We start from the raw sequence: 18765 nt of genomic DNA, 5'->3' as shown, positions 1-18765 counted from the left end.
CACTCGACTACACTTGAGCAACTTTATTAACGGGTCGAGGTAGATGAGCAGTAGGATGAGGACGAGGATGAGGTCCTGGAAACGGGGTGAACGGCAGCCCATAGAAACTATGATGTTATAGCATCCGGATCGGGGCTCGTTTTAATGGCAGCAAAGTTACGGGCGACTATTTGCATGTGAGGAAGAGAGCAGCAGGAATCACGGCCTGTCAGAAACCATAAAGTGAGTAAATACCTTGTTTCAACTATTTACTTACCCCTGTTGCACTGAGATTAATCAAAAAAAATAATGTTACTCTTGAATAAAATTGAATAATAATAATATAATTATTTTGTTGATCTCTTATATCCTCTTTAGGATAGTATTCAAAGAACCAATGTATTCTGCCTACAATGAAATCTGATCTATCGGTTTTGGTTTTTCGGAGAATGAAGATAGATTAGTTCTTCCCTCTATAAACATGGTAATATAATAGCATTAAAACTACTTCGATTTATAAAGTCCTTGAACCTTTAAAGTAACTTCCTATTATATTTTTTTTAAAACATAAGAATACATAAGTATAACGTTAATGCTTTGAATATTTCGTTAAATTCATTTGTCTCAAATGTCAGGTAGAAATCTTTTTTGTTTAGCAAAAGATACAATTTTCTATATTCTGATTTTTTTTATTATTTTTCTGTTGTCATAAAAACGTTTTCCATTTTTCTCAGTGTAAGTCAGCAGGAGTAGCAATAGCCTGTATCCTTAACATTCGGAGTGCGCGCACGTGACGTGAGGCTTTCAACCACTTTGATTTCTGCGTTGTTTCCCCTTAATTTTACGCCTGATTACAGGTCGTGTACTACAGTAACTGATTGATAAAAATCTCACGGGTCGCGACTGCTATTAGGGTTCGGAATAATAACAATAAGCAGGCCGCATCGCATTTTCATATCCTTATCCATAATCATAAGCATATTCATTTGATTTCGTTTTTCTGATCCTAGAGACCTCGAAGTGAACAGCATTTGTTTGGCCAACAGGCCGCACGCCCTTAATTGTGCACTTGGCCGGGGAGAGCGACTATATCTGGCCATATCCATCTGCAGCTAACTAAAGTTGAGCACATAATTGCCGGAATCTGGAATCTGGAACCTGGGCGATCGTTTCGATTCTGAGTTTGGCTCAGACTGGCGCCAGTCGACTCAGAAATGTAAAGTCGAGAGTCCCAGTTCTTGACCATTTTAATTGCAGTAATATTTCTTTTGTGTAAGTGCCTGCGATGCAAATGTGGTTGGTCAGGGGAGAGTGCCAAGGGAAACTCCGGGAAAAATTAGGGAAGGAAAAGCAAAGGCAAGGCAAGGGTGCAACAGTAGCAATCGCGCATATCTTAAGCCGATCTAACGCCGGGATCCCAGGTATATGGTATATCACCGCTACTGTTTTTCGTTTGGCTGCCCGTTGTGTTGGCAACAAATTGGATTACAATTAAATTGCATTTACATGCAGCGCACTCCTCCTTTGTTTGCCTCGATCTCAATTAAAGCCCTGCCATATTTTCTATATTTGATATGGAAACCTCGAGGCCTCCAGCTGTGTTTGGCTCGAGATTTGCAAGATAATTGGTGCAGGGCGGCCATCGGTGTTCTATATTTGCAAATAAATATGGGAACAGTATCATTAAGGTCTCGGAGAGCTCAACAATAAATTCCCAATAAAAGGTCGATGTAAATATTTGAGAAAACGCATTTAGTTTGATAGAGAATATGGTAGGGGTTGTACAGCATCATTTATAGATAATATTTCTTATGCAGATTAGGGAAAATTACTGATCCATTGGCATAGAAAAGTAACAAAGTGAAATACAGCATTTTAATTCAGAACCCCATTTCATTTATATTTTAAGGTTTTGTCGTTTTGTGTAACTTAATTAGAAATTTACCTTATCTTTGCTTAACTGTAACTATTAAATTTAATAATTTTATTTAAAACATGTATAAAGGGTAAATAAATTTCACTATTTCATTGTTTCGTTAGATTTCATGACTTGCTCTTTGATCTACGGTTAGATTTAAAGTTTAATTGAAGTCCTTAGGGAAATGGGATTTTGTTTCGAAATGGAATTCGAATTTAGGAGTTCTCTTGTCTATCAGGTGCATTATAATAAGCTCGTCGATGCTTTTGTCTAGTTTATGAGAACCCAGCTTTTTGGCTTCCACATTGGCAGTAACCCGGCACAAATCCAGCCATAATGCATCATCATTAGCCAAGTCGGAGTACTCTTTGGTCGCCCTTTTGTGCCGTGATTGCGATGGCTTTTAACATTCGCCCGAAAATAATTGAATTGTTCTTCGTTATTTATTTTATTATTTTACTTGTCTCTTATTATTGTTCAGCTTACTTTGGCGCAACCACATGCGCACAAAGCCACCGACATCACTATCATCAGGGGCAGCTCTATGAGCCATTGTTTCTGATTCCCCTTCGGTGGGGCGAGGGGATCAAAGGGGCTGTGGACGAGGATGTGGAGGGGGATGTGGATGGGGTTCCGCACGGAGGACTTGGCCATGGAGGTAGCTCTAGATGGGTAGCACTTTTGCGCCATCAAAACGGCGCGTCATAAAATACGCGAATTGCATTTGCCATTTACGATGTGATTCCCGTTTTATCTTTGTACTTTTTTTTTGTGTGCCCGCTGCCGTCTTGCTTTTGCTTTTCTTTGTTGTTGGGCTCCTTGGTTAAGGCTTTGTGTGGTACACTGAGCGAAACAAGTACCCAAAATGATTAGCTCTCTTTTTTCTTATATAAAAATATATTAAACCTTTTAATTAGAAGCATAACATTTGTTTGAAAAATATACTTTACGTTTATGGATCTTTATCAGACAAAAAACATATTTTGAAAGATAAATGCTTATATGATAAATATGATCTGTTAATCTAAAAGTCAGAACCCATTTTGAACTTAAGTTTCCTAATTAAGATGTTTTATGTTCAATAACAGTGTAAAAATATAAGCAACGATGATAAATCACTGCTGGATCCTAGAATATCGTATGCAACTAAATAAAATCATACAAGGAAGTACTTTGTAATTGATCAATACGTACTACTAATCCAAATATCACTAATCCTAAAAATATATAATATTACTTTAAGGTCCATATTTTTTGTCCATATGATAAACTAAGAGAAAAACTTATTTTTAGTTAGTTAGAAAACGTCTTAGAATATAGGCAACGATGATAATTCATTTTATAAGGACTATAGGACAAAGATCACTTATATTTTTATGATTGATCATTGTAGTATCATAATTTCAATGATCTCAATATGTATTTATAAGTTTCAACACCAAGATGAAACCCTGATGAACCCAAGACTACGAATTTGTTCACAGTGCATCAGGACTCCGTGCTGATTCCTTTGGGGATTTTGCGCACAAAGCAGTGCGAAATTGAATGTGGGATTTGGCGGAGAGATAGACGGGCGGCATCCCCTGCGTTGGAGTGTATTTGCGTGGGGGCGGTAATTTTATTGCACTGCTTTTTATGATGTGGCGACAAATTGATATTTCGCTTTGACCAGAGACCCGGGGGTGGGGCTCTGTACTTTTCTGGAGGGGGTGTGACTGCCTTTGAGGGCCAATTGAGCTGGGCGGGTAATGGAACCGCAGAGAAGGCAAGGACTTCTTGTTTTAGCCAGGACATGTGGAACTCACACACTCTGGGCGGTCCACCGCCCGTCGTTCACGGCCCCGTCTTATAAAATAATTAAGTCCCAGCCTCTGGGATTGTCCCTTTTGTCCGTCGGCGGTTTGTCTGTTGTTCGAGTGTCTGTTGTGCGTGCGCATCCTAGCGAAATTAAGGACTTTAGCGCGATTTTCGCTATGGTTGCCGACGCCTTTGTTTGCCCGCCGTTAAATTTGAAACTTTTACTTTTCATTCACCGCCATTCAAACTGCTTGGCATTATTCTTGTTTTTTTTTTGCTGCGCTGAAATCAACTGTAAGTTAATCGCATTAATCCGCGATCGTCTTTCAAGTGGACCCTTGGCGATCCTTTTGCCGGCGAATTATTTTTGGAAAGATCACAAAGGGCGCTGAGGGTTGCAGAGAAGGGTTCGCCATTCACTGCGATCGTCAAATGTCAGAACTTGATATTATAGAGCCGCCAAGATGGCCGATTTATGCTAATTTGTAGGGGTACGTGGCGTATGCGTGATATTTTAACTGAATACGCATATTTATCATCACTTTTCCAGTACTTTTAGAATTTGTTTTCTAGTTTAGCTTTCAAAACTACTTAAAGCTTAAGCAATAGTCGCCATTTCTTTAGTTATTAAAATTGTGCAAATGTATCGATTAGTTTTTAAGGACATGTTTGCTTGTATTCCGAAATAAATTACTTGTAATTCCGAATTACTTCCTTTGTTCTTTTATTGCCCCCTCTGGGCTCAACAAATTAAACCAATAATTTAGCTGTCAATTTTAGAACGCTGCGCTGCCCACACAGACGTATCGAATTCAATGGCTCTCCTTCGGGCCAAAAACCGCTCCTTGGCCATTGATTTTACGGGGGATTGAGGATTGCCGGCGAAAAGGATTCAATTTGCCCAACAATCGTAGCTGGCTCGTTGTATCCTTCGCTCTGTATCTTCCATCTATATTTGGCCATGCGGATGCTTACTGCAAAATTCCCCCGCTCCCATTTCCCATTCCTTCGATCCGATTGCTGCTGCAAATTGGTAATTTTATACGGTTGGCGGTGCCCGTTGGTTGGTCCGGCTCGTTGGCGGTCCCTTGATTGTGAATCATACAGAATAATTGTTTAAAATTAAAACGTAAATGCTTTCAGCCATTGTGGACCGCACTTGTCGGTTTTATTCGTAATTTGAACGCATTTTGCAGTTTTAAGCATCAGTTTAAGATAAAAAGGATACCTCTCTAAATCACAATTAATTGAAAAAATAATCATAGCATGATATTACGATTTGTTTTCATCATCAATACAATATATATGCATATTTATATCATCCACAAAATATGAGAGCTATTTTAAGCTATTTGATTTGGTTATTGGCAATTTCATTTATTTTATACAACAAAAAACATTCGATTATATTTTATTGTTCAAGTTTTTTGAGACTTGCATTTCGCTTACATTTAATTTGAATTTTAGAAACCTCCCAATACAATCTCCTTGAATTTATGCGCCCAAAAATGGCACTCAATCAGCGAGGCCAAAAAGGATACATATATTTACCAAAGAAAGGGAACGGGGACTTAGGTAACTTACATAAGAAACGCACAAGGAAATCGAAACGAAAACTGTTGAACTGTTGAAATCATAAAATATTACCGTTCGCAATACAATTTATTTAAATCAAAGTCTAAAGCGTTATTTACGAGCACTGTGGGGTTGGTTGGGCCCCCGGTTTTCAATGGGTTTTGCTTCGAGGGAGGGTGTACGAGGGTGGATCGATGGGTTTCGGGGGGGCTTGCGTGTGGTCTTTTATACTTTCAGTCCCGCCATTGTTTGCATTCTGAAAGAAGACAAAAGCCAAGCCCCCAAAAGCGAAGGAAAAGCGCGTCACACAAATTTGGCTGACTAATAGCCGCAAATAGCCGAAAGGATGATAATGATGTGATGGGTGGTCAGCAAAGCACATAGCACATAGCGCATCGCATCGCATCGCATAGCATACCATTCGAAGGACCGGGAAAGGGGGGACTACAACTCCATTTGCTTTTAACCATTCCATTCCGTGCTCTCCACGTTTATTATTTTGCCATGCTTTCTGCCTATTATACAAAATGCTACAACGGACGGACAGACGGACGGTGGGACAAAAGCCTTCTCCATTTGCCTAATGTGTTTGTGTGAGTTGGAAAATCGAAATTCGGAAAATTCCGAAATTGAAATGGAGTGTGTCTCGGGAATTTAGCTGGAATAATGTTAGTTTTTGTTCGACTACCTTCAATTGCCAAATTAATTGCAGTTAAGTCGAGCAAGCTAAGCCCAGCTTCTCTATATATACCCCTCTCTTTCGCAGCCCCTATTTCCCTCTCTTTCTCCTGTGTGCCTGTGTGTGTGTGTGTGTGCAGTCTAAAGTGGAGTCAATGAAAATTGCAACTCCCACTTTGCTCGTACGTCAATTAGACTTCCTTCTCAGCCACTCTCCTCCTCTCCCCCTCTCCTCCTCTCCGCTTTCCCCTGCTTTCTCCTTTCACTCACACACACACACTGCCAGCGGCTCTTGGCTTTCTCCTGCTCCCTCTCTTTCCCACGCTACCCTCTACCCGTCTCTTTCCATTGCAGCTTTAGCTCTTTTATTGCAGTGCAATTTGTTGTAGAAATCGTTTTGTCCGACAGTTGAACAGTTTGTTATTTCTTTTAAATGTTCCCAAGCAAAAGAGCTTTTCCGAATTTTTGTGGCTTGCCTTGGTCAGGCATTGAGATTAATGGGATTTCCCATCTTATAGCCTTCTTTGCACTATACATTCAGAAAAACAAAACACTTAAGAACATAAGATGATTTATCTCTTTATTATGGGGTTTATACAATTTTACATTTCATTTATGATAAATATCTTAACTATTTCGATGGATTTTTTTAAGCAACATCTTTTAAAATCATTTATCTTAAAAAACATAAAATGCAGAACAGTCTGGGTTCGTAATTTTCCAGTGTAACCTTAAGTTAACCCCTTTTGCTTGTCATTTCCCATTTGGCCAAATGAATGCAATCAAAGCCGAGTTGAAATTTCCTCGAGAACAGAGCGAAGTGGAGGTGCTGAATAAACGCAATTTCCATTTGTGAATTGAGATTGAAATGGAAATGGGGCAGCGCCTAAGTGTCACTATTTTTGAAACCTCCCCAATGCCCCAATCCCACTCCAATAAGTTCCAACCCCCAAGGTTTTCCTTTTCTTTCTATTTTTTATACCCCCAATCTCACTCTAAAGTCTTACACGAAAACGAATCAAGAACAAGCAATGCACAGAGGGAAATTGTGGAAAAATGTGTTACGAACGCAGGTGATGGCTCCACAAGCACACATACATACGTATGACATACCTACAGCTCCGAAGGGAAAATGGGCGGTGGTGGGTGGCAAATAGGGGGTGGTAAGGGGCTGATAGAGGGGCTGGTGCCCTGCCCTCAGCACTTGGAGACGCACTTTGGCAAAAGCAATCTTCTAAACAGGATAAATGTAATTGCGCATGAATTTCTACGCATATTTCGGCGTCGCTGTCTGAGCTGCAAATGTTTGTTACCCATTTGTTTGCTGCTGCTGCTGCTGATGTTTTTTTTTTTGCTGCTCCCATTTTTGCCGTCGCTGAAAAGCGTTCTGCTTTCTCCGGCATTTGAGGAGCTGCGGCCACCCCATTGGCCCTCCGCTGGCCACGCCCCCCAAAAAGAGAGTGCTCCTTCTCTCTTCTCGGCCGGTCTCGCCATCTCTCTCTCGACGGGTAATTGACTCGCATAATGTTTGTTTTGTTTCGGCCAAATCGTTTGCAACACTCTTTGAATGCCTCGTGGTTGTCTCATAAAAAGCGAAAGCATTTAAAAATTCAATTTGCCCTCTCTCTCTTTCTCTCGCGCCCTCTCTCGCTCACTCTCTCCCGCTCTTAGTCTGCAAAAGTTTGCAGAGCGGAGCTCCTTGGCAAAAATGGCCGCCCTTACGGCGCTTAGGGGAGGGTTGCTCTTTGGGGAGCGGAACGCCATGGAATGGAACATGCTATAAGGCATCAAGATCCGAAGATTCTAAAAATACGAGAGTTACAAATGCATTTGGAATTTGATAGATGTTGGTTGGTGTACTATACTTATGTGCCTTGGAAAATTCATAATTATTATATTACTGTTAGAAACTTATAACTTTATTATAAAATACATTATATAGTATCTTATATATATCCTTTATAAATATATTTTTTAAAATGAAATTTGCAGACTTAAGAACTTTGATTTTAGAGCTAATAAAATATGGTACTTTTCTAAAATTATAATTTCTGAACTAGTAATTTATTTTTAGAATGTCAGATTTAAAAAAAAACTGTTCCATGTTTTTAATTTTTTTTGAGGTTAGATATGTTCCATTTTATAACCTCTTTAAAGACTTTACCTTCCTATCCGAGTTATATCGAGAATTTTGCTTTATTCTGTTTAATTTTTCAGAACTTTTATTATTTTAAAAACCCATTAACCTTCTCACCGAACCCACTCAAATGGATTCTCAACCGCTCAATCTGTTAACCGCAAAGTTGCAATCAACTGGTACAATTTCGCCAACACTTTTCTGGTCGAAAAAGTTTGCATCTGGCTGGCTGGGAAATTTCAATGGCGCCACAGAGCAACACTTGACCCCTGTTAGGTGGCAATTGATTGATTTTATATTGGCATTTCAATAGACACCAGCCGAGCGAAGCGATTCGAGTCGATTTTGCGAGTCGAGCCGAGTGCGCCCCCACTTTAGATGGCGTTCCAAATGCCAAGTGTTTCATACTCAGGGTGGGGTGGACCAGCCCCTTCATCCCTTAACCCCCAACGTCCCACCCACCCAACCAGACCACAGAAAAGAAAACTGTAAAAAAAAGAGGAAAATCCGAAAAGTGTCTGTCGATGCGGTTGCAGTGCAATTGTCGAAATAAACGAAAAGAAATTTCAAACTGCAAATGGAATGGAAAAGAGCGGCCAGAAAGGGAGGCCACCAGGTGGGCTGGACAGAGAGAGGGCTAGCCCCGCAGAAAGAGACAGAGAGCAAGAGGCGAGAGAGAGACACACCCTCCCAGGAGGGGTAGAAAGTGAGCCAGTGTGCGTGTGTGAGTGTGGAAAACCATTTAGCGCAAAGACCAAAAGAATTTGCAGGGCTGCCAGCCAACCACCTCGGTCTCAGTTTCAGTTTCAGTTCCACGCTCTCCGGACACGAGACCGGGGGTTAAAAATCCAGAGACTGAAACAATAAAAACACTAAACGATCGCTTTTCTATACAGACACACGCACACACACACAGACAGAAAGGACGAAGGACTCAGAACTCAGAACTCAGGACTTGTGCGTCTGTTAACAGCCGCATTTGAATTTAAATGCGAAACGTTGATCAAACGGTGCAGACGTGTTTCTCCCAACGGTAGCGCTCGGCGTTTTCCCTTAACGAGTTTTTCGTGCCACGAGTAAAGTGAGGAAAGTTTTTCAAATTTCCAACGAAAATATACACAACGGACAAGTGAATTCTAAAGAACAAAAGTGCTTTACCAATTGAACTAAGAAATATAAAATAAAATATATATATTAAAAAGTAATAGCAAGCCATGTCTTCCTCCGAGGCCGAAGTTGACATCAGTGTGGTCTCCAGTCCGGAGCCAAGTCCCCTGGGCGCCGCCGCCCGCGACAGTCCGCTGCTGGCCCGTTCGCCAGCCCGCTCCGCCGACGGCAGCTCGCCGCCTGCCACGCCCACCCATCGCTCCAATACGCCCAACACGGCCGCCGGCACTCCCACCACTTCCGCTTCCGGTGGCAATGGCAATCACTTTCATCACAGCCCCAGCGGTGGGGCCGTTCCGCCGGCGGTGTTGCACCACCATCTGCAGCACCACCTGAGCACTTTGGGTGGTCATCCGGTGGCCCTGCATCATGCGCTCCACACCTTTGGCCATCACCTGCATCCTGCCCACGGGGCCACGCATCCTGCCCTGCTGCAGCACGCCCTCACGCCCACCAGCCAGCAGCAACAGCAACAGCAGCAGCAGCAACAGTTGCAGGTGCAGCAGCAACATCTCGAGCGCCTCAGTCCGCCGATGAAGAGTCCGGAGCGGAATGGCGGCGAGGAGCTTGGGCAGCAGGGCCTTAGCTTGAACAACAACAACAGCAAGGCCCTCAACCACAACAACACTTGTGCCTCGGCGGCCGCAGCGGCGGCCAACTTGAGCAACAACAGCAACGACAGCAACGGGAGCAGCGGGGGCGGCAAGAGCACCACCGGCTCCAATGGATTCACCAGCTTCTCCATCTCCAGCATCCTCAGTCGCAGCGAACCGGCCAAGAAGAACGGCGCCGCCGGCCTGATAACCCCGATCCCGCAGTTGCCGCAGCCAGGAGCCGGCGGACCACAGGACGCAGCCATGCTGTCCAGGTGAGCTAATGAGTTCCATTTCTACGGGGGGATAAGGATTAAAGAGAACCTGCTGAAATCAAGACTATGAGGCTGCCCTTTCAAATGAAATCAAAATCTGAACAGGTCTATCAATAAAATACACCAGATATAGTCAATATAATATAGCTAAAAGATTATAAAAGGCAATTTATAATCTTTTCAATTTTTTCCTTCATTGATTTTCAGTTTAATGCTCTAATCTTTTTAATGCATTTTTTGATTGTAATTCCTTATAATTCACAATTTGTTTTGTCTTATGGAATAAGAGTTCTTACAAAAATTAATCAGTGGTTTCCAATTTCTGTCGTAAATAAATTTCACTTAAGATCTCCTATCTTTAAAACCAGTGTTAATAGTGGGAATACAAAATTGAAATTCTGTGTGGTTCCTAAAACCATTTTTCTTGATTTTCCAAGCAGTTCCATACAAAAAAGTATGTTATCTTGTAGTAACCTAAATCCACTTTCATTACATGGCTCCTAAAAAGATAGATCTTTGTTATTAGCCAAAAACCTTATATTCAAGGAACCAAGAAGTTTTAAATTGGTAATTTCATTTTTACCTTCCTCGCTAAATTGTAGCACAATCCAACTTAACAAGACAGTGATCTCTTTTTTGAATACTTTCTTTGTGCACCTTCTTTTTGCTCAGTGTAGTCGACCCACATGAAACCAAAAAGTCAAGCCTTCCCTCAATGAGCCCAAAGAGGCTGCCATCCCAATTCCACTTGTTCGCCCTCGGGTTGGGCCAATTTTATATAATCGTCCTAGGGGAAGACAAAGGAAGGTGACACAAATCTCTTCGCAGGAAGTGCACAAAAAGAAGAGCGGGACGGACAAAGTAGCCAGGAGATGGTCGATAAGAACGAAAATTGTTGGGCAAGCGTTACACGAGACATTAAGTGGGTGAGGATGCAAATGGCTAAAGTACCCGTCCATTGTGCTTAGAAGGCCCTAACGATTCCAGACAGATAAAACCAAATCCAATGGAACAGTGTTTAGTTGCACTGGGCGCTGGCTGACCTCGAATTTATGCAGAAAAATGTCGGGGGTTAACGATTTTTTGCCCGACAATTTGGTCAGCCTATCGAGTTACATAACATTTGCCAGATGAAATTGAATGCACCGTTTCGTTTCTGAATGTAGCCGACTGACTGACTGACTGATTGACGGACTGACAATGCTCCAGTATCGTATGCAGTATGCAAAACGTGACTGTTCGATGAATGAACCCTCAGACCCTCCAAACTGACCCACAAAAAGAAAGGTTCTTACAGCTGTTTGTTCTGCAAATGCAACCTATTGATACATAATATGCACTGGGAGAAAGTAAAGCCAGAATTCGTGTTTCCGATTTAATTTTAGGATTGTGAAACGATTTCTCAATATAAGCAATATTTTGTTAAGATATTTTTAAAAACTTTTTATGTATATTCATAATGAAATATGATTTTGAATATATGAATGCCATTGAATATTATTTAGTTTTATTTTGTTTCTTTCTCTAAGTGCAAATACATTTTTTTCATATCATACACGTTGGCATATTAACCCCACTTAGCCGGCTTTCAAAATGCTGCATACGGAATGAGCGATCAAATTTCCAGCCGACTCGATTAACGCATGTGTTGAATTAAAAAACGACGAAGAGAATTTATAAGTTGCACTTTTATTTTATGAGAGGGGCCCTCGGACTCCCCCAGTCGCTTTAGACCCCTGTATTCTTTTTTAATAATGATCATTTTCATTTCATTTACGCGTGCCCGCGCCGCTGATCGCCTCGATAAGGGAAGTTAGTCAGGTTGGTCGAGGGTCCGTACTACTATCCCTATATACCATCCGCTCGACTTTTGCGTGGTTACCCCAATTAAGGACCTGGTTCTGAAAGAAGTGTCGCCTCCTGCTGCTTGGCGCTTGCCCAGCTGACGTGTGGCTGCCTATGTGACTGGCTTATCGGTTGATCATCAGCCGGAATGATTAATGCCACGGGGCATACAAATATTGCTGAGTGATCGTTTAATAGTTTCAGCAGACTTTCTCCTCCCGAATTCGGCTTATTTTGACAGTTGCGCTTACGTTTTTAATTAGTCCTTGGGCTTTGGGCTTGGGCTTTCTCCTCAGTCTGTACTTAATTACGATTCACTTGGTTGGTGGGGGGAGGGGGGATTTCGAAAAGTTCCAGAGAGCTGGAAAAAAAACCATTCAAGAGGTGTAACCCGATATGCTTGTGAGTGGACTGGAAACAATGGCAAGGCAAACGGAAAGGGTGCTCCTGCATTGTCCTTTTCTCCCAGGATGACGCAAAAAGCAGACGATGACATTATAATTACACACACACACACAGTCGCTCAAAAGGTATATATATGGCGAGAAGTAATTACAATCCAATTGCAATTGAGGACCGAACCAATCCCATAATATATCTCTCCATCTGTATCTGATTTTCGGCGTCGGGGGGATTAGCGTTTAGTGGTGAAATGCCTTTGATTCCTTATCGCGATGGTGTGGTGGGAATTTCTATGGTCGCAATTTAATCAAATACATATTCCGCAGACCATCGGATGCATCCAATCTGGATCTGAGGCTTGACTTTCCCTCTGTTCTCTGCTCACTGGTCACGTGTCATTTGGCGGGGCTTCCCATGGTGGTAAATCGCCAAAAAAGAATAGTGAAAACCTAATATCATGCTCTTTACAAATGTCACCATTTTCAGTTATTTTTGGTTTAGCTGTCTCAGAACTGTGGGATATATCCTAAGCCGCTCCCCAGGCACTGAAATATTGCTAATAATCCCGTTTAATGACAAAAGCAAATGTTCACTGCCCACTCGAGTGTTTAATATTTTGCCTACTTTGCGGCCAGGTCGAGAACCCCTCGAGAACCCCTCTGGAACCCCTCGAAAACCCGCACCGTTAAATGTCAACAATGTAAAGTAAATACCAGGGTTCGGGAGGGGAACTTTGGTATGGGGAGAGTCCCGCACGGGATGGACCAATTAGAGTGTGCAAATCTCTTATGCATGAGCGATTCCTAAGCGGTTTTAGAGATCATTCCGTCTCCCATTTAAATGTATTTGTTTAAATCAATTTCGGTAATGCGACATTTATTCGTATGAAAAGTGCGGGTAATGCCATTTGAATTGGTTAATTCCAGTAGTCATTGCCGCAATTTGCTTAACTTAACCCCAGCCATTCAGACACATTACTTTGAACTCTGCTTAGATCTTGGGACAAAGAAAGAACCCACTGATAGCTCGGGGACATCAAAGCGGAGACAGGCCCCCAGAAACTCAGACCCAACCAGAAACCGATGTTCAACGCCATGTTAAACAACTCAATTGCATAGCCCACTTTTATCCCTCGGACAAAGGGAGCCCAAGACGAGGAATTATGATGGGCGAGCCGGGAAAAGGAGCCCAAAGCGCGAACCGCAAACAATTCATTAAAAGCTGAATACCGAATGCATCAACAACCCCCCCATTCACCATTTCTCATTTCCCTCACTCATTTGACAGCCGGGGGTGATTCGGGGGTTATTGGAGGGCTGGGGTTCTGCGAGCTCTACGAGGTCTACGAGGGTCCAAAATGGGGCAGGCGCACCCACTTTTAAAACATGGCCGTCCGCTTCCGCCGCAGAGTGACACCAATGGAAATGGTCGTGGAAATGAATACCCAGCTGTCCGCGGTTCGCCGTGGGCAACTTTATTTTGTATTTATTTCATTATCCGCGTCGAGCTCTTGATTTGCGTAATTAGTCGAGCAAATAGCTACAAGCTTTTGTTTTGATTTTTCCTGCCGACCAACATTGCTACGAATTAGCCCTGTAATTGAGGTAATTTCTTTTGTCCTTTTTCCGTCTTGCCTGTGGTCCTGGGATGATGATGGATACACTGGGTGGAAAACAGGGGATAAGTTCAAGGAAAGGTTTTTAGATATTATCTAAGAACATAATATTACAGATAAAAACTTGTAAAATGAATTCACATTTTTAGTATGTATAGGAATTGCACTGAATTTTAAAATTATTCCTTTTTTAAAAATAGTAAAAAATATTTTATTTAGAATTTAGAATGCCTCATTTTCTCAATTCTCTATTTTAAGCATAGGCTTAACTTCTATCAAAAATCCTTTTAAAATTAAAGTGACGAGGGAATATTTATAAAGGTTACATATTTAATTTTCATAACTTTAGGGAGATCTACGCCTAAAATATTTATGTTGCCTTTATGAAGATATACTATCGATACAAAAATCTTGTTTAGGTCTTGATTTTTCTTTTCGTGCTTGTAACTTGAGAGGAGTTCCTCCTGATTTCGTCTTTTTGCGGCTGTTTGGGGTTTGAATCTGGCTTCTGGCTTCTGGCCCGGCTGCCTCGAAACTAGCCGAAAGCCAAAGCGGCTTTCTCTCAATTGCCGCTGTAAACATGAAGCCCATTAGAAGTGATTTGAGCTGGCAACTTGGGGAAGCCCCTGAAGAGTCCTCCTCATAATTTGCAGGGCTCGGCTGAAAGTAAACTTAATTGAAAATCATTACTGCTGGCAAGTGGAATCGGCTAAAAAAAACCAATGAGAGAGAGTGGCTCTCGCCCACCTGGCTATTGATTTCCACACCTGATGCACCCTTGGCCGCAGCGAAAGAGGTCAACTAAATGTTAATGTCACACACACACACACACACAGCCATCCGTGTTGCATTCTCTGTCTGAGGCGGTTGGGTTGCAGTTGCACCCTCGAAAAGAAATCACAGTCTGCGCACGGGTCACCTGCCCAAGGGGTCAAAGTTTGTGGGGAAAGCTTAGTCCAACCGCCCGGTAAAAGCGAAATGCGAAAGCAAAACGAGCTCAAGGGGTGGGCATTCTATAGCAAACCATATACCATACCATTTAGTGCAATCTGGCATTTTAGAACGGTGAGAACAACGCGTTTCGTGGGGCTTACGTTTAACACCAAAGTTCAGTGGGTGCGTGGGAAGCTTAAAAGAGGGTAAATGAAAAAACCCAATGAATCAATCACATTCGAGAGACAAAAGCAACTTTGGCCAATTACATTCGGCTTGTTTTGACAAGTCCAAGCACAAAAACAAAAAAATCTGGGGAAACTCACCCCAAATAACTGTCCTCGATGCGAATATAGAACACATTATAACGAAAAGTGTTTCGTCTTGCCAGCATAAATAAATAAAATGTATTTATAAAGATGCTTTTAAGCCAGTAAGTTAACAAGGTTACACACACATATACACGGAGAGAAAAATACAACCGGATTTTGAAAAAATGGTTCTTTATATATAAAGTTGTCTACTTGAAACTAAGTATTATCGCACAGCGAAATCCACAAAAATAAATCTTTTTTAAAATATATTTGCTATTAATTTTTATAAATGTAAAAAGATTTCCAAGGGTCAATTATACAGTACAGATATAAAGATGTATTAAATTTTATATAGATAGTGGGAATATTATTTTGGTTCATAAGATTTTAAAAACATAGTTCAGTACAGACATTTTCTTGAATCCTAATTGTTTTTCCAGTGTATCTTTATATATGTATACGCGGCAGGCAGGGTTGAGTGGGCCAAATTCTTAACAGCTGTTGTCAGTTATGGGGTTGTTAAGGGTCGCCAGCCTCCTTGATTTTCCCTCCCTGCCCCCAGCGAACTTTGATGCTTCAACTTTCTTAGGCTGAACAACTTTTGGCCGTCGGCAAAATGGTAAATGCCTAATGGCCTCTTAAATGCGGCCCGCATTTCGGTATCTTGGAATGGGGCCTTTCCACGTCTTGATTTTCTGGCAATCATCAGAATGCATAATTGATGGCGTTATTAACCAATATTTCTCGATTCTCCTTTGCAGACTGGGCTTCATCTCGCAGTGGGGAGCGTTGGCTGGTCGCTATGCCGCCCTGTGTCCGCCCGGATGGCCCTGGGCTCCCCAGCGCCTGCCCTTCCACAGTCCCACCCATGGTAAGTTGATTAAAAGCAGCCAACGGAGTTACCGACTTTCCCCAGCTTTCCCCGGCTTTCCCGCAAATTAAGACGTTCGAATTCGAACGGAACCGAACCGAACTGAACTGAACTGTACTGAGCACATGCCACAGCGGCTTAGCACCCGTTGCATCCGCCTTTTTATTTACGCCAGGAATGTGATGGGTCAGCCATTCCTCGCAGTACACTGGACGAAAAGTATTGTATAGATTTCATACTTTTTCTGATTAAAAAATAGCATAATGTTGGGAGATACAAGCTCAATGTAATAGTCATTTTTAGGCATCACAACAGTATTATCATATTATTATTATTGTGATAAGGAATTTTTTAAAACATGAAACCCAATTGGATATAAACCAAAATGTTTTGTCAATTTAACTAGTTACGTCCGTTCCCCTTATGTTACATATATTTTTTCTGCAAATCTTATAGTTCTTGAGAAAATCGAGTTACTCATCTTAAATACAATACCCTTAAAACAAAGTAAAGCCTATCCGATAAAAATAAAACAATTCATACTTATATTCCGGCGTATATATACATATCAATGGTTTCTTTAGCTTACTAAAGATTTTAGTAATTATAATCTCATTTACTTTTGTGTCATAAAAGCGGTTTATATATAAATCTTAAAATTATTGAAATAGGATATAAAATCGACATAACTCTTCCCTGAAAATATCTTAATTATTGGCGACTTTTTTAGTATTTTTTTGGGGATTACCAGAATGTATTTCTTAGTGGGTTTCCTAGGGTTTTTGTGAGTGATCTGGAATGCCGATGCATTCGACTCAGAGTTAAGTTGTTGAGTCGATGGCAGCGGCTAATGCCTCAAAGAATTTCGCCCCAGAAGCAGACTAGGCAAATGTCTTAAGCTCACCCACACACCCATGAAATGGAAGCCAAGTGAGACGACTGCTTTAATCGTCATTTGCAATTAATTGCAATTTGTAATCGAGTATCGAGTTACGGACAAAGCGTTTGACATGTTTCGCAGTTGAGTGTAGAGTGCAACTGCAACTGCAATTGCAACTGAAACATCGGTGAGTGCAAGAGTGCAATTTAAGCCCGTTTAATTGGCCCCTTTGGCATTAAGAGTCGCTGCAATTGCATTTGTTCATGTAAATTGGCCTTAAGTTCTTCACCTTCGCCTCGGCTGCCACTCCATTTATCCACAATCCACTATCCTCACGGCCAGTTGAAAGTTCTCTGTGCTATTAAGAGATTTAATTTTTTTTCTGCTGCCCGAAATCCATTCAAGGCAAATTACGGCAATTTAAACTTTTCAAATGAGATCAAAACTAAAAGCTTCGATAAAAAGAAAATCGGCCAAGCTGACTGACAGCCATTTTAAATGGTAATTTAATGCGCAGACAGAGCAGGGATTGCTATGCTATATTATACCGGGTATGGGTATGGGTATGGTATGGGTTTATACCTATATATATATATATATGGATATATATACGTATATACACTCTCGGCGTCTGCGCTTTGGGAACCCACACAGCAGTCACAGAATGACACAAAAAATATAAAAAAATGAAAAGCTGGGGCGACAAGTGTGAGGTTAAGTGTTGCAGCTTAAATCTCTGCACACAGATACATAGATACAGTATCTTGGAGCAGCAACCCTTAGGAGGAACCACCCCAAAAGCCACCCCAAGCCAGCCCAACCACCCACTGAGACTGACAAATCAACTAATACAATTTAAGCTCTCCGCTCTACCAGGCTCTCTCTTTCTAACCGCTTCTCTCTCTCTCTCTCTTTCTCTTCTTGCAGACAGCTCCTCCACGAACACTACGGAGAATCCCCCCTCGCCCACTTCCATGAGCCCGAACAACAACAACAACAGCAACAACACTGCCAACTCGAACCAGGCCAGCAAATCGCCCTCGCACCACCCACTTCACACCCTCTACCACCCCCACAATCCGCAACAGCAACAGCAGCAGCAGCAACAGCATCCGCAACAACAGCATCCACAGCAGCAGCAGCAACAGCATCCACAGCAACAGCATCCCCACCAGCCCACCACGCCCACCAGCAGCAGCAGCAGCGGCGGAGGCGGCAGCAGCAGTCTCGCCCACCATACGCATCCACATCTGGCCGGCTCACATGGCGGATACTTGCTGCCGGGCAGCTCCAATGAATCGGACGACGAGGGCGAGGAGATCATCGAGGAGGATGACGGCACGGATGGACCCTCCGATAGCTCCTCTCCCCATGGCGATGGCAATTCGAAGAGAAAGAAGAAGACGAGGACCGTATTCTCGCGTGCCCAGGTCTTCCAGCTGGAGTCCACCTTTGACCTCAAGCGGTATCTCAGCTCCTCGGAGCGTGCGGGTCTGGCTGCCTCTTTGCGTTTGACTGAAACGCAGGTGAAGATCTGGTTCCAGAATCGCCGCAATAAGTGGAAGCGCCAACTGGCCGCCGAACTGGAGGCAGCCAACATGGCCAACATGGCGCATGCAGCACAGAGATTGGTGCGGGTGCCGGTGCTCTACCACGATGGCACCACCGCCGGATTTGTGCCCCCACCACCGCCGCACCATCACCCGATGCAGTACTATGCGGCGGCACGGAACACCAGCCCGCCGCGACCACCGCTCTCCTCGCTGGTATAGGGAGTGGGGGGGTG

General features: G+C 42.5%; 2 protein-coding genes across 2 annotated transcripts in view; one reads left to right on the top strand and one right to left on the bottom strand.

Annotated features, from left to right (window-relative positions):
* Window positions 1–18765, bottom strand: part of RpL34b (Ribosomal protein L34b) — a 195028-nt gene that overhangs the window by 82696 nt on the left and 93567 nt on the right. The gene's annotated exons all lie outside the window — the stretch shown is intronic.
* LOC118876778 (H6 family homeobox) lies at window positions 9050–18751 on the top strand. The gene is made up of 3 exons (XM_036817248.3): window positions 9050–10119; window positions 15990–16099; window positions 17907–18751. The coding sequence occupies exons 1-3, from the start codon at window positions 9299–9301 to the stop codon at window positions 18749–18751; spliced, it is 1776 nt and encodes a 591-aa protein (XP_036673143.3). The 5' UTR covers window positions 9050–9298.

This window comes from Drosophila suzukii, chromosome 3 (assembly GCF_043229965.1).
Source record: "Drosophila suzukii chromosome 3, CBGP_Dsuzu_IsoJpt1.0, whole genome shotgun sequence".
Taxonomy (NCBI): Eukaryota; Metazoa; Arthropoda; class Insecta; order Diptera; family Drosophilidae; genus Drosophila; species Drosophila suzukii.
This window is presented reverse-complemented; position numbering and strand designations above follow the sequence as displayed.